General features: G+C 35.4%; 1 protein-coding gene across 2 annotated transcripts in view; it reads right to left on the reverse strand.

The window, feature by feature from the left end:
* The window catches only part of RALGAPB (Ral GTPase activating protein non-catalytic subunit beta), a 77,979-nt gene that overhangs the window by 18,705 nt on the left and 45,495 nt on the right, over window positions 1–13,779 (reverse strand). For both annotated transcript variants that reach the window (XM_044664316.1, XM_044664314.1), the window contains exons 21-22: window positions 13,411–13,620; window positions 5,167–5,325 (exon numbers count right to left, since the gene is read on the reverse strand). In XM_044664316.1, coding sequence (XP_044520251.1) covers window positions 5,167–5,325; window positions 13,411–13,620 — 369 coding nt within the window. The remainder of the gene's footprint in view (window positions 1–5,166; window positions 5,326–13,410; window positions 13,621–13,779) is intronic.

Consider the following 13,779-nt stretch of genomic DNA (forward strand, 5'->3'; position numbering starts at 1 on the left):
GGGGGGGGGGGTTGAAGGGGAAAGGGGAGCATGAATCATGTAACCATGTTAAAAATGAATATTAATAAATGTTAAAAATAAATAAATAAATAAATAAATAAATAAATAAATAAATGGCCAACTTAACCACCATCAACGTGATCTCCAAAAACAAATAAACATAAAACAAAGGATAAAATTTCATCCCCAATCCTTAGTCTTTCAACAAGGCAGAATAAACAAATTTAAACATTAAACAGCGCAAGCCAAGCTAACCTTATTTCTTTTTTTGAAAACAAGGTTACTAGTCTCCAGTAGCCAATGAATTTCTAAGGTACAGGAGAAGGGGAAATTTAGTTTCATCTTTAGTGTCTAAAGCCTTACTTCACTGTAAACCAAAATTACTTATTTCGAAATTAATCTTTTTATTCAAGTGACTTGGGCAGAAAAAATTACATCTCCATAGACAAGAAATATATTCAAATCTTGATATTAAATAAATACATGCACTCCAGGTTTGTTTGACTGGTAGTTTAGAGAAAGTCTGTAGATTCTATTTACCTAGATTTTAGCTAAGCATTTTACTAAGACTCTCATCTATCCTTCTGGACAAGTTTGCGAGGATTGTGGGCTAGAAAATGGTACAGTTGAAAAAATTCAGAATTGGTTCAGGGTCTGCTAGTGGAGGACACCAAATGCCTGTTCTTTGGCCAAGCTATTTAGCATTTTTATGGCTAATAAGAATTCAGGTATTGAGAGCAGGCTTATTAAATTTGCAGATAAAACAAAGCTGGGAGAGACTGGTAATGTGACTAATGAAAAGGCCCAAAAAGATCTTGGCAGGTGACACACATTGAGTTGTATCTAAGAAGATTAATTGTGATTGGGATATATATCTAGATATATAGCAACAGCATTATATAATGGAGAAAGTTCTGGGTTTGTAAAATGCTACATCTGACACTTGCTTTGTCACCTTAAATAAATCACTTAACTTCTACACAACTCAAGCAACTCTCTGATGTACTTATTAAATTGTAGACAGGTAGACAGGTTAGATTCTGTATAAGGAAGAAGAAAGGGAAGAGAGAAGTTTCTCAAGCTGACTAAATCAGAGATCCTTTGCAAATATGTAAAGTTTTGTTTCTGTTTCAAAAAAATCAACTTTGCAAGTACAAAATGAGAGACAAGGTCACATCTTTGACATCTGAAAGAGATCTGAGAGTTTTTATGGACAATGTGAGATAAGGCAGTCAAAAAAATCTAATACCTTCTTGGGCTGCATTGGGAGGCAATGTTCAGAGCAAAGGTGATGACAGTCCCCATGATATTTTGCTCTCAACAAACTAGATCTGGAGTACTTTGTTCAGATTTGGCCATCATATCTTAGGAAGGACAATGTAAGATGGAGAGTGCCCTGAGGAAGGGAAGACCAGGGTGGTGAAGGGCTTCAACATTATGCCATTATGAATACTGGTTGAGACTTGATGAGAAGGCAGTGTGGACATGATGGTTACTTTCATACCTAACAGCTGCCAGTAGGGAAGGGATGAAGTTGTTTTGACAGAGCCCAGAGGGTAAATTAAGGACAGTAGGCAGAAGTTTCAAAATGGGAAATTGAGACTCACATTTAAGTAAAATTCTTCTAACAAAAATCAAATGGACTGCCTTGGAGGTAGTAATTTAAAGCTCACTGGAGATCTTTAAGCAAAGTAGATGTCCACTTGTTGGGTAAGTTGGGGAGGGAACTCATGGTTAGATGTGGGTTGGACTAGATGGATTCTTGAGATTCTTTCCAATTTAGATCTGATAATTCTGAAAGAAATTTATATTCCCATCCAAAGCTGTCCAAAGTATCAACACTTTTGGCTTTTTCCACCTTTCTCTTGTCTGTCTGTTTTTCAAATTAGTTGATTAGCAGTGGAATTGATTGTCAACTTTGAGGGGAGGGAGAGAACATGAATCATGTAATCATGGGAAAACAAAAACAAAACCAAATTAGTTTGTTAGAAAACAATTCAAGGAGACCACAAATGCCTACCAACTTTTTGACTCAAGGTGCAAAATGAGACATATTTTTGGATGTGGCCAATGTGAGGAATTCGTTTTGCTTGACTGTGCATATTTATTACAAAGGATTTAATTTTCTTTTCTTAATGGGGGAGGGGGAAGATGGGAAGGAGAGAAAATAAATGCTTGGTAACTGAAAAAAATTTATTTTAATGAACTACAAAAAATATAATTGGTTTATATATATATAGTTCTAATTTTGCTAATTTCACTCCATTTCCCTGCCTATAAGTCTTTCCCTATTTCTTTGTATGCTACAAATCAATTTTTAAAAGCCCAATATTATTCCATTACAATTATATATCATAATTTATTTGGTCATTTTCCAATTATTATACATGTAGTTGGCTTCTCACTTTTTGCTACTGAAAATAGGGAAGTTAGATTCTTTATAAAAGATAGATCCTTTTTTCCATTTCAAGATTTCTTGGGATAAAGTCATAACAATGGACTCATGAGGCAAAAACTTTGATCAGCTTTGTGAGTCATGGTATATTGTTCTCCAAATGTATGCACCACAATTCAAAATCTCACCAACAACATATCTACCAGTTTGACCAACACAGGATTTTATTATAAAAATTTAATAAAAAAAATTTTTTTTGTAATTTTTGTCACCCTAGTCTGTTTATCTTGCAATTGTATGGATTTTCATTTCTCTGAAGATTAGGAATTTGAGCATTTTGTTAATACTTTCCATTTCTTCTGTCATAAATTGTTTGTACCCCTTGGTTTCTAGTTTATGCTTCTTGTGGCTTCCTTTCTGATATATGCATCTGAATTTCTTGACTTCTAATATGCAGGAAGAAATGCAGAATTTTAGTGCTAGAAAGATTATTTCTGATTATTTAGTGGAACCCCCTCAATTTTAGAGAATAGGAAGAGATGAAACACCCAAATTGTTAAAGGACTTAAAAGAAAGTCACACAATAAATGGTAAAACCAGGACACTGATGCCATCTCTCCTCCCCCTTCTCCCAACCATCTCTATCAACCTTTCTTCTGCTTTAAAAACAAAAAAACATTTACTGTCTGTCTTAGAATTGATCCTAGGTATCAGTTCCAAGGCAAAAGAATGGCAAGGGCTAGGCATTTGGATTTAAGTGACTTGCCCAGGGTCACACAAGGAAGTACCCGAGGAGAGATTCAACCCTTTTTTTCTTATACATATATTTTTGTCATGCAGTCTAGTGTTCATTCCACCATACTATGTAGAAGCATATTTGGCAATGCTAAATGTGTAAGGAAGGCTGTGTTTAAAGGAATCAGTTTTTTACTCAGGCATGACGACTGGCTCCATTTTGACGCCTTTAAAGAACATTAATGAAGGAAGAAATGACATAGGTGTATTAGATTTTTATTTGTGAGTAATCATGAAGTCAGTCTTATGCATTACTTAATTTTAGTCAAATTTATAGTACTTTAAGACCACAAAATGGTGAAAAAACTGACTTAACTGCCCTTTTAATCAAAAATGTATAAATCTGATGATAAATATACTATAATTTCAGAAATATTTTATCTTCATGTATGGTTGACTTTCAATTGACATTGGACTTTAAGAATCAGTTTGTTTTTTTTTTTAACAAAATTATTGAGTGCTTACTCTGTACACAATACTGATCTATGTGCTAGGAAAGAAACAAAGTTTAGATAACAGTGTCCCAGTTGTTATCTAATGTCATAGGCTTTAAAGTATTTCTGTCTTGTCTATGTCAATTATTGTTGTTCAGCTGTGCCTGACTCTTTGTGAGTCCATTTTGGGGTTTTCTTGGCAAAGATACTGGAGTGGCTTGCCTTTTTCCTTCCCCAGCTTATTTTACAGAAAAGGAAAGTGAGGCAAATAGTGATGTGACTTGCCCAGAGTTACACATAGCTAGTAAGTGTCTGACTCCAGGCCTAGTACTCTATCCACTGCATCACCCAGCTGCCTCTCTATGTGAGTTAATAATCTATAAACATTGATAATTTTATGATAATTGATAATTTAAAAGAAATATCCATGAACCATTTCTAATTTGAATAACCTCCCAATTTACCTGCAAAGTCAAGTTTTCATTATAACATTTCATTTGTGTCCAGTACTTCTGGGAGCCAGACTCATGACAAAGAAGATCATAAGCAATGTCTCCCCAACTCCTCACCTTTTCCTCTTGAAATCCTTAGCTTCCAAGCCCAGGTGTTTTGCTTGATCCCTCCAGTTGTTTCTTTTATATTTACTTAAGTCACAGTGCTTAGCCCATAGTAAGAGCTTAATGTCTGCTGAATTAAATGTCAAAACTTAGAATGTGTAAAGATATTCTGTCTCACTACTGGAGTCTTGTAGATGAAGTGTTCCTACTGATGTCATAGCACTATCCTATAGAGCAGTGATGGGCAAACTACAGCTACAGGCCAGATGCTGCCCCCTGAAATGTTCTCTCTGGCAGAATGACATTATTCTTAATCTGATGAATACAGTGAGTAGGATACACTACAATGAAACTTCGAAAGAGTTGACTTAGAAACAGACTGATAGATGAGCATTTCCTTTCCTTTGGCCCCCTCTTTAAAAAATTTGCCCATCACTGCTATAGAGCAATAACAAAATACCCAAGAAGGACAGGCAATCAATGTATTTGGTTCCATGAAGACTATTTTAGTTGGAAATTTAATTTTAATTGGAGTGGGAATAAATGGAAGAAAAAACCCAAACCTAGCTTCTTAAAAAAAAAATCACAACCATTTCATTAAAATGAATGGAGATGAAATGTACCTAACATTTGTTAAGTACCTATCATGTGGAAAGAACTTTATTTTCTCAATAAAAAAAAAAATCAAACATCTACTTTAAGACTATTTCATTTTATTTGAATTCCTAGCATCTAGTACATATGGTTGATTAAAAAATGCTTGTTGATTTATAAAATGGAAAAAAGAGCTTATGTATATTAAATGTAAATAATCCTCCTTTAACTATCATGGAAAAATCTCATATGATAAAAAAAATAATACAGTCTTAGTCTGTATTTTCTTAAAAAAACAAGGTCAGCATTTCACAATAAGGTTTCATAAACATTTCTTAAGGGAGCATATTAAGTGGCAGGGAAAATGTTGCAATATATTCAAAATTCTTACCTCTTGACTTGTTTTCTGGAATGCTTTCATGTAGAAAATAAAAACTGTATCAAAGGGGCGACATGGCAAGAGATCCAGGTAGCCAAGGTCATCAAAAAATCCAGATATCGTTGAGTCAAGTGCAATAAGGTGAGGAGGTAGACGACTATTTGCAGGTTCCTTTCCATGCAAACAGAACAAAACAAACTATTTTAAATTTCTATTAGTAGTTAAAAGAATTAGTGTGAGTAACAAAGTCAAACATATATTTTAAAATAAACCTCCTTTTAGTTATGTGACAGAATAAATGAAAAAGGAGTTCTATTAAGAGACAATAATAATAATACCTAATATATACATAGCACTTCAAGATTTGCAAAATGCTTTAAAAATATCTCATTTTATCTACACAAATCTGGGATGTAAGAACTATTATTTTATTATTGTTATATATTATGCTATTCCTTGCTGTACAGATTAGGAAACTGAGGCAAAGGTTGTGACTTGCCCACAGTCAAACAATTACTAAGTGTCTGAGGTAGGATCTGAATTCATATTCTCCTGACTCCAGGTCTGACACCCCATCCACTGTAACATCTAATTGCCTTAAAAATGATACACCTATCTTAAATTGATATATTTATTTATGTTATGGCAATAGGTCAATGAAGGTCAACTAACAGAATAAAGATGGCATAGTTGGTGAACTCATGCAAATATACCTCCTTATTAAAGTCTTTTATTCTATAGGAACTTCTGCTTTAAGGCTGTGAATCTGAAGTCTTAACTGATCCTGAAATGTTCTATATTTTATATATCCTACATATCATAACAGAGACCAAATAAATGGTCATGAGCTAATGGTTCTGGCTTAAGATAATTCGCATCTGAAATAATAATAAGGCCAATGATACACATTCATGTACCACTTAGGTTTTTAAGGCACTATTCTCTCATTCACTCTGAGGTAAACAGTATGTGATTCCCACTGAATAGATGAAGGCCTCACAGAAGCTTAGAGAGTGTAAGCAGATTTGTCTGTGGCTTACAAGCCAAGTCTATGTCCTTTATATCACTTGACTTTCTAGGCTGAGAAGAAACAGTAAATAATGATCTCTTCTCTGTCTATACTAGCTAGAATTCAGTCTTTGGAAAAAACAAAACATCAAACTTATTTTGGGTATCTTTTGTTTTTATATTATTTTTATTTCCAAATACATCCCTCTCTGGTCTCTTACCTATATTAAACTATCCCTTGTAACAAAGATTTTGAAAAACAGAAAAAGAGGAATTCAGCAAAATCATCCAAAATATATCTAACCATGTCTGACAGCATTTACTCTATGTAATTCAATCTTTAGTTTTGACAAAATGATATATTCTCTTGGTAAGGTATAATATCTTTCTTGCCATTTCAGAATATCAATGGAACTACTGAAACTGATCTATCAGAACAGCTTTTCTATTAATTTTTAAACTGAGGAATATAAAGGGCAAAGGAGGAAGATAAAAGAGGATAATAATGCTATAACATGATGCTTCCCCTTTTTCTAACTCTCAAGGCCATTTCAGGTTAGGTGGAAAGAAAGGGAATGCTTTTTGATAAACCAATGTTTTGACCTAGATCTCCACTCTGTGACGCTTAATCTCCAAAGTAGGTATAAAACATCAACTATTTCTGGATATTTCAACAGAGTAGTGATCTCCAAAGTAGAGCAAAAAATTCATGGTTTGTGAATGATCAAATTAGATAATCTTGTGAAGTGCTTAGCACAGTGCTTGGGCACAGTGTAGGTACTTAATAAATGCTTATTCCTTCCTTTCCCCTATTATCATGGAATATAAATGACACAGAGTCCATAAAAAGGATTCCCTGTGGATGGTCATGTTCACCAAATGCATCAATTCACATATGACAACACTAATAATACTGATCCCTGCTGTTCAGTCATTCCAATCATGTCTGACTCTTCATGGCTCTATTTGGGATTTTCTTGGTAAACATACTAGAGTGGTTTGCCCTTACCTTCTCCAGCTAATTTTAAAGATGAGGAACTGAGAAAACAGGGTTAAATGATTTGCCCAGAGTTACACAGCTAGAAAGTATCTGAGATTGAATTTGAATTCAGGAGGATGACTCTTCCTGACAACAGGCCAGGCACTTTATCTACTGCACAACCTTACTGCCCAATTGATCACTGGAACACTATAAATCTTCCTCTATGAAATTCACAGACACATAAAAGAGAGTACTTCTGCATAAACTCAATGGATCAAAACGGATGAAAAATGTATACTGTCCAAACTATGACTTATAATCAACTGATGAACTAGGCCCAGGACTAGAGAAGGTGGAGGAGATTTGGATGGATTCAATTTGAAAATTGTGTACTGCTTTCAAAGATTCCCATTGCCTCAGTATAGCCAAAAAGTACATTGCTAGAAGCCCAATAGTTTCACAGTGGCACCATATAAGGTAATAAATTATGGAACATCAAGCTTTTAGAAGAATTAAAACTATAAGCATTGTAAAATATAATGGAATGATGATGCACTATAGACATAACAGAGAGGTTACAGCATTATTACTAGTAATATGGTTCAGGTTATTAGTATAATAAAAGGCAACAATGTGGACATGTATGACCAAAAATGGAGGTGGGCTGGTCAGAGAACATGAATGAAAGATGGTATGCCTAAGACATTAAAAGAATAGGAGATAGGTCTCTCCTTGTTGGGAGGATACACCACAGAATCTCCGGAAAGACACAGACAAGAAAACTTCAGTCTGAGAAAGAGTGAATGAGATCTGATTTGCATTGGTGAAAAGGGTATCCAAATTAACAAAATCAGATCCACTTAAATGTTAATAAAGCTCCTCTAGTGATCCATGAAATGGAACAAAATGAAAATTCAAAGCTAAAACAGGCTTAAGAGAGAAAAAGATAAGGCAGTTATGACTGAGAGGAATATGCCATTTTCAAACTACTGCTAGTGATACCTCTTTCAGCTTGGTTCAGAGCCAATGAGAAAAGGCTGCATATAGGCCCAACGAAGGTATAGCAGAAGGACAGTGCTTTTCTCCCCAATATCCCTAACCTTTTAATGAGAGATCTTGATTTCAGATGTCTAGAAATTCTAAAATGAACAGAACTGTCTTGCCTTTTTTCTCTCCCTAGATCACTGTCCTGTCAAGGTGGAGGGGCTTGTACAATTCAACGAAGCGATGAGCTGTGCAGGTGTCCTGGGTTACCTGACATGGACAGGTCATAGTGAAGAGTTCTGACAAAAGCACTGAAGAAGGAAATGAGAAACTAAGAAAATCCTATGGACAGTATTAAAATGATAATAGATATGAAACTGAAAGATAAGCCACTCAGGTAGTAAGGTGTCCAACACACTATTGGGGGAAAATGGGGGACAATGACAATTAGCTCCAGAAAGAATGAAGTGGCTGGGCCAAAAGTCAAGAGGAAAGCTATTGATGTGACTTGTGGTGAAAGGAAAGTTCAATGTTTTAAAGACCAATACTGTGGGGCAGTCAAATGGCTCAATGCATAGAATACCATGCCTGGAGATGAGAGATCCTCCTAGCTGTGTGACCCAGGGCAAGCCACTTAACCCCAATTTTTCTGCTTTTCTGTTATGGAACCAATACCTAGTATTAATTTCAAGATGGAAGGTAAGGGTTTAAGAAAGAAAGAAAGAAATTGAGAGAGAGAGAAAGAGAAATAAAGAAAAAAAAAAGACCAATATGGCATACGAATCTGGAATATAAGACTGATGAATCAAGGTAAGCTGGATATGGTCAAAAAGGAGATTCAAAATTTAAACATCAAAATCCTGAACATCAAAATGAACTCAAATGGATGGAAATGGATGAATTTAATTCAGGGGATCATTATAATACCACTGTGGGAAAGACTTCCATAGAAGAAATAGAGTTGCCCACATATTCATTAAAAGGGTGAGAAAAGTTGTACTGGGTACAATTGCAAAAATGATAGATTGATATCTTTTGGAATCCAAGGCAACCTGTTCAACATTATAATAATACAAGTCTATGCTCTGTCCACTGATGCCGAAGAGGCAAAACTTGCTCAATTATAAGAAAATCCATAACAACTCCTAGGAATAACACCAAAAAAAAGGCATCACATTTATCATATGGGTTAGAATGCTAAAGTAGGAAATCAAAAGATACTTGGAATAACAGGTAAGTTTGGCTTTGGAATGCAAAATGAAGCAGGGTAGAGACTAAGAATTTTGCCTAGACAACTCTGATCATACCAAATACTCTTTTTTTTTTTTTAAACCCTTAACTTCTATGTATTGGCTACTAGGTGGAAGAGTGGTAAGGGTGGGCAATGGGGGGTCAAGTGACTTGCCCAGGGTCACACATCTGGGAAGTGTCTGAGACCGGATTTGAACCTAGGATCTCCTGTCTCTAGGCCTGACTCTCAATCCACTGAGCAACCCAGCTGCCCCCCAAACACTCTTTTTTAATAACCCCAAAGATGACTCTCCACATGAGCAGCAACAGAGGGTCAATATAAAAAGCAAACTGATTATATACTTAAAACAAGACCTGGAGTTGTCTGTGGCTCAGATCATGAACTTCTTAGAGCAAAATTTAGATGTAAATTGAAGAAAGTAATATCAGACCATATTGGTACGACCTAAATAAATCCACTACCTTTTGATCCTGTAATACTACTATACTTGATTTGTAGCCCAAAGAGATCATAAAAAAGGGAAAAGGACCTACTTGTACAAAAATATTTACAGCAGCTCTTGGCAAAGAACTGGAAATTGAGGGGATGTCCATCAGACTCTGGTATATGACGGTGATGGAATACTATTGTGCTATAAGAAATGATAAGCAGGATAGTTTCAGAAAAGTCTGTAAAGACTTACATGAACCAATTCAGAGTAAAATACGCAGAACCAGGAGAACATTATACACAGTAATAATAATATTGCATGATGATCAGCTGTGAAAGATTTAGGTACTCTCAGCAATACAAAGATCCAGGACAAGTCTGAAGGACTTATGACTAAGAATGCTGTCCATATCTAGTGAAAGAACTGTTGGAAGTTGGAATGCAGATAAAAGCATATTATTTTTCATATTAATTTATGTTTTTATTTTGGGGGTTTGGTTTCACATGAATATTCTCTTACAACAATGACCTATTAATATGGAAGTATGCTTTGCATAATAATACAAATACATATCACACCAATCAATTGGCTTTACCAGCTCCAGGAAGGAGGAGGAAAGGGAGGGAGACGATTTGGATCTTAAAATTTCAGAAAACATATGTTGAAAATTGTTATTACATGTAATTTAGAAAATAAAATATCTTTTAAAAAAGATATGAATAAAAAAAAAGATTCTGCAAGGTAGGCTTCAGCAATATGTGAATTGAGAATTGCCGGGAAGTGCAGAATGGTTTTTTGAAGAGGCAAAGGAACAGATCGAACTGCACAATATTCATTGGATTATAGAGAAAGCAAGTAAGTTCCAGAAAAACAGCTACTTCTGCTTCCTTAACAATACTAAAGCCTTTGATTGTGTGGATCACAACAAAATGTGGCATGTCCTCAAAGAGATGGGGGTAACAGATCATCTCCTGAGGAACTGTACACAGATTAAGAAGCAACAGAACTGAATGAACATGGAACAAGGTATTGACTTAAGATTGGGAAAGGAGTACAAAGCTGTATGATGTCACCTTATTTATTTAACTTAGAAGCAGAATCCATCATGGAAAATTTTAGGCTGGAGGAATCGAAAGCTAAAATTAAGGTTGCTGAGGGAAACATCAACAATTTTAGATATGCAGATGATAGGCTCCAATAGTGGAAAGTGAAGAAGAATTAAGAAAGTTCTTGAAATGGATGAAAGAGAAAAGTATAAAAGCTGGCTTGAAATTTAATGTGAAAAAAAACTCAGATCATGACAAGTAGTCCCATCACTTCCTGGCAAATAGAGGGAGAAGAAATGAAAGCAATGTCATATTTTATATTCTTAGGCTCAAAGATCACTGCAGACAGTAACTGCAGCCAAGAAATTAAAAGATGCTGGCTTCTTCGAAGGAAAGCTATGGAAAACCTGGACAGTGTACTAAAAAGCAGAGGCATCATCTTGTCAACAAGGGTCCATAGTCAAAGATATGGTTTTTCCACTAGCAATATTTTAGCTGTGCAAGTCGGGAATATAAGGAAAGCTGAGCGTTTCAGAATGGATGCTTTCAAATTGTGGTGCTGAAGACTTCTGAGAATCCACTAAATATCAAAGTGATCAAATCAGTTAATACATAGAGAAATTGATTCAGACTATTCACTGGAAGGTCAAATACTGAAGCTTAAATTCTTTGGCCACATGAGAAGATAGGACTCACTGGAAATGATCCTGATGTTGGGAAGACTGAAGGTAAAATGACTAGGGGGCAGCAAAAGATGAGATGAATAAATAGTGTGATGTGTAAGGGGGAAAAAGGAGTTTTATGGGTTCAATATATTAAAAGATGGTCACCAGAGGATTGAACTATTATCAATCCTCAATTAAGAATAATCTCAAGTCAAAATTGACTCTTATGGAAGTTTATTTATAATTAGGAAGGTTGAAGGTAGGGATACTGAGAGAGAGAAACTCTGGCCCGGACCAGGTAAGAATTTAGAGGTCCAGCAGAGGGGGCACAGAGGTTAATTAAACAAGGCTTCTTGCCACAAGGCCTTTTACAATTAGGGAGGCAAGAGAGGCCTCCTTAAGGGTAGAGCCTCCAGAAATGCCAAGGGAGGAGAAAGAGAGTCAGCCTAATTTACCCATGTGACAATTCAAAGAAGCAGTCAGAGGTCCCACCAGAGATCCTTCAACACCAAGTTCAAAGTGCCAACTCCTCCACAGGAAGTTACCATCATATTTAAAAGACAGCATCTTTTGTCACTTCCTGCATCCACCTCCAATTTGCATGTCCAATCATAACAGATGATTCTCATAGTACTTCCTAGGGAGCAGTCAGGTGATTCTGATTCATCACCCACTCTAGCACACGTGGGTTACAGACCTCCCAGAATTAGAGGTGTTCTCACCTTCAGTGATTAAATCTAAAGATGGGCAGTGTAGACTTAATCTAATTATCACAGATGGAGGCAATGAACATGAGTTTGGACAGAGTTTGAGAGATAGCAGAAGGACGGAAGGGCCTGGCATGCTAAGGTCCATGGGATCATAAAGAGTCAGACATAACTGAACAATATAATTTGTCTTTGTTCTGTTGTGTCAAATGGTAAACATAAAGGTAATATATGTAGATGTGTTTTTGGTATTGTCTACAACAGATGTGTCACTTGGATCCCAACTGGTACACAACACTCCTAAGTGTGGTTTGAACCAGATTAAAATGTAATTGGAAAATATTTAGTAAAATAAATGAAAATACAAGAAAACATGGATATTACATTTTAAAAATTAAGTCAATATGTGGCCTGCAGGGATCTTTACAGTGGGTTAGTGGCTCCTTTTTCTATTTAAGTTTAATGCCACCAAACTGTACACTTTAACACTATCTTTTTAAAAAGAAACTCTTACCTTCTGTCTTAGTATCAATTCTAAGACAGAAGAGTGGCAAGGGGCAGGCAATTTGGGTTAAGTGACTTGCCCAGGGTTATACAACTAGTAAGGGTTTGAGGCTAGATTTGAACCCAGGTCCTCCTGTTTCTAGGCCTGGTGCTCTATCCTAGTTGCCCTACCTAACAATGTCTTGTATGGATTATTTGTAATAGTTGTGGATAGTTAATAAAGGAGATTTTGTGGGGACAGAAACTAGACAGTGGTACTTTAAAAAAATTCTGGATTTCAGTAGTGTTATCTATCATTCACTCTTAGGCATACTTGAGAGCTAAAGGTATCTTAGGAAATATATTAGAATATATGTTAAAAAATCATCTTGGCACCAAAACTAAAAATTGCAATCATGCATAAATACATGCAGTAAAGGACCTATAGAATAAGTCACCTCAGGGTTTCCACACATGGAATAAATCTTATGTACAGATGACAAAAATTCCAATAGTATGTAAATTTTCCCATTTTATACTACACCATTTGAATGGAATCCTTATATGACTATGAAAAAAAATAAATTTTATCAAGCCATTTGTAAACAATGCAGTGCATTTGTATATTGAAACTACTTAACATTTCTTGTGCTAGACAATTGTACAAGATCATTTGCACATAAAATGTATCAAGATTACCTTTAATGCCTCTAATGACAAAAACCCAAAGTGTGAAAGAAAAAGTCGTGCTGTTTGGAATTCCTGGGCAGGAGGTGGGGGTTTACAGTCAGTAATGGGATCAGGGAAGCTTTTCTTTCGCCACTCCTCTTCACTTTGCTGCTCGATGGATATTTCATAAGAGATCTGCTGGGCCATGCCATTCCTCAATTTTTCATGTGTCTCTTCTAACTGAAATGCATCAAAGGCATTATATTTGTATGACATGTCTTGAAAAGTAATGTGAAGTCAGTGTTAAATATGAAATTTAAAATATTTATTAATTCTGTAATTAAAATTAAGTAAAAAAAATTCAAGCACTTAAGTGAAATTCAATATAAAGCATAAAAT

Source organism: Gracilinanus agilis, chromosome 2 (assembly GCF_016433145.1).
Source record: "Gracilinanus agilis isolate LMUSP501 chromosome 2, AgileGrace, whole genome shotgun sequence".
NCBI lineage: Eukaryota > Metazoa > Chordata > Mammalia > Didelphimorphia > Didelphidae > Gracilinanus > Gracilinanus agilis.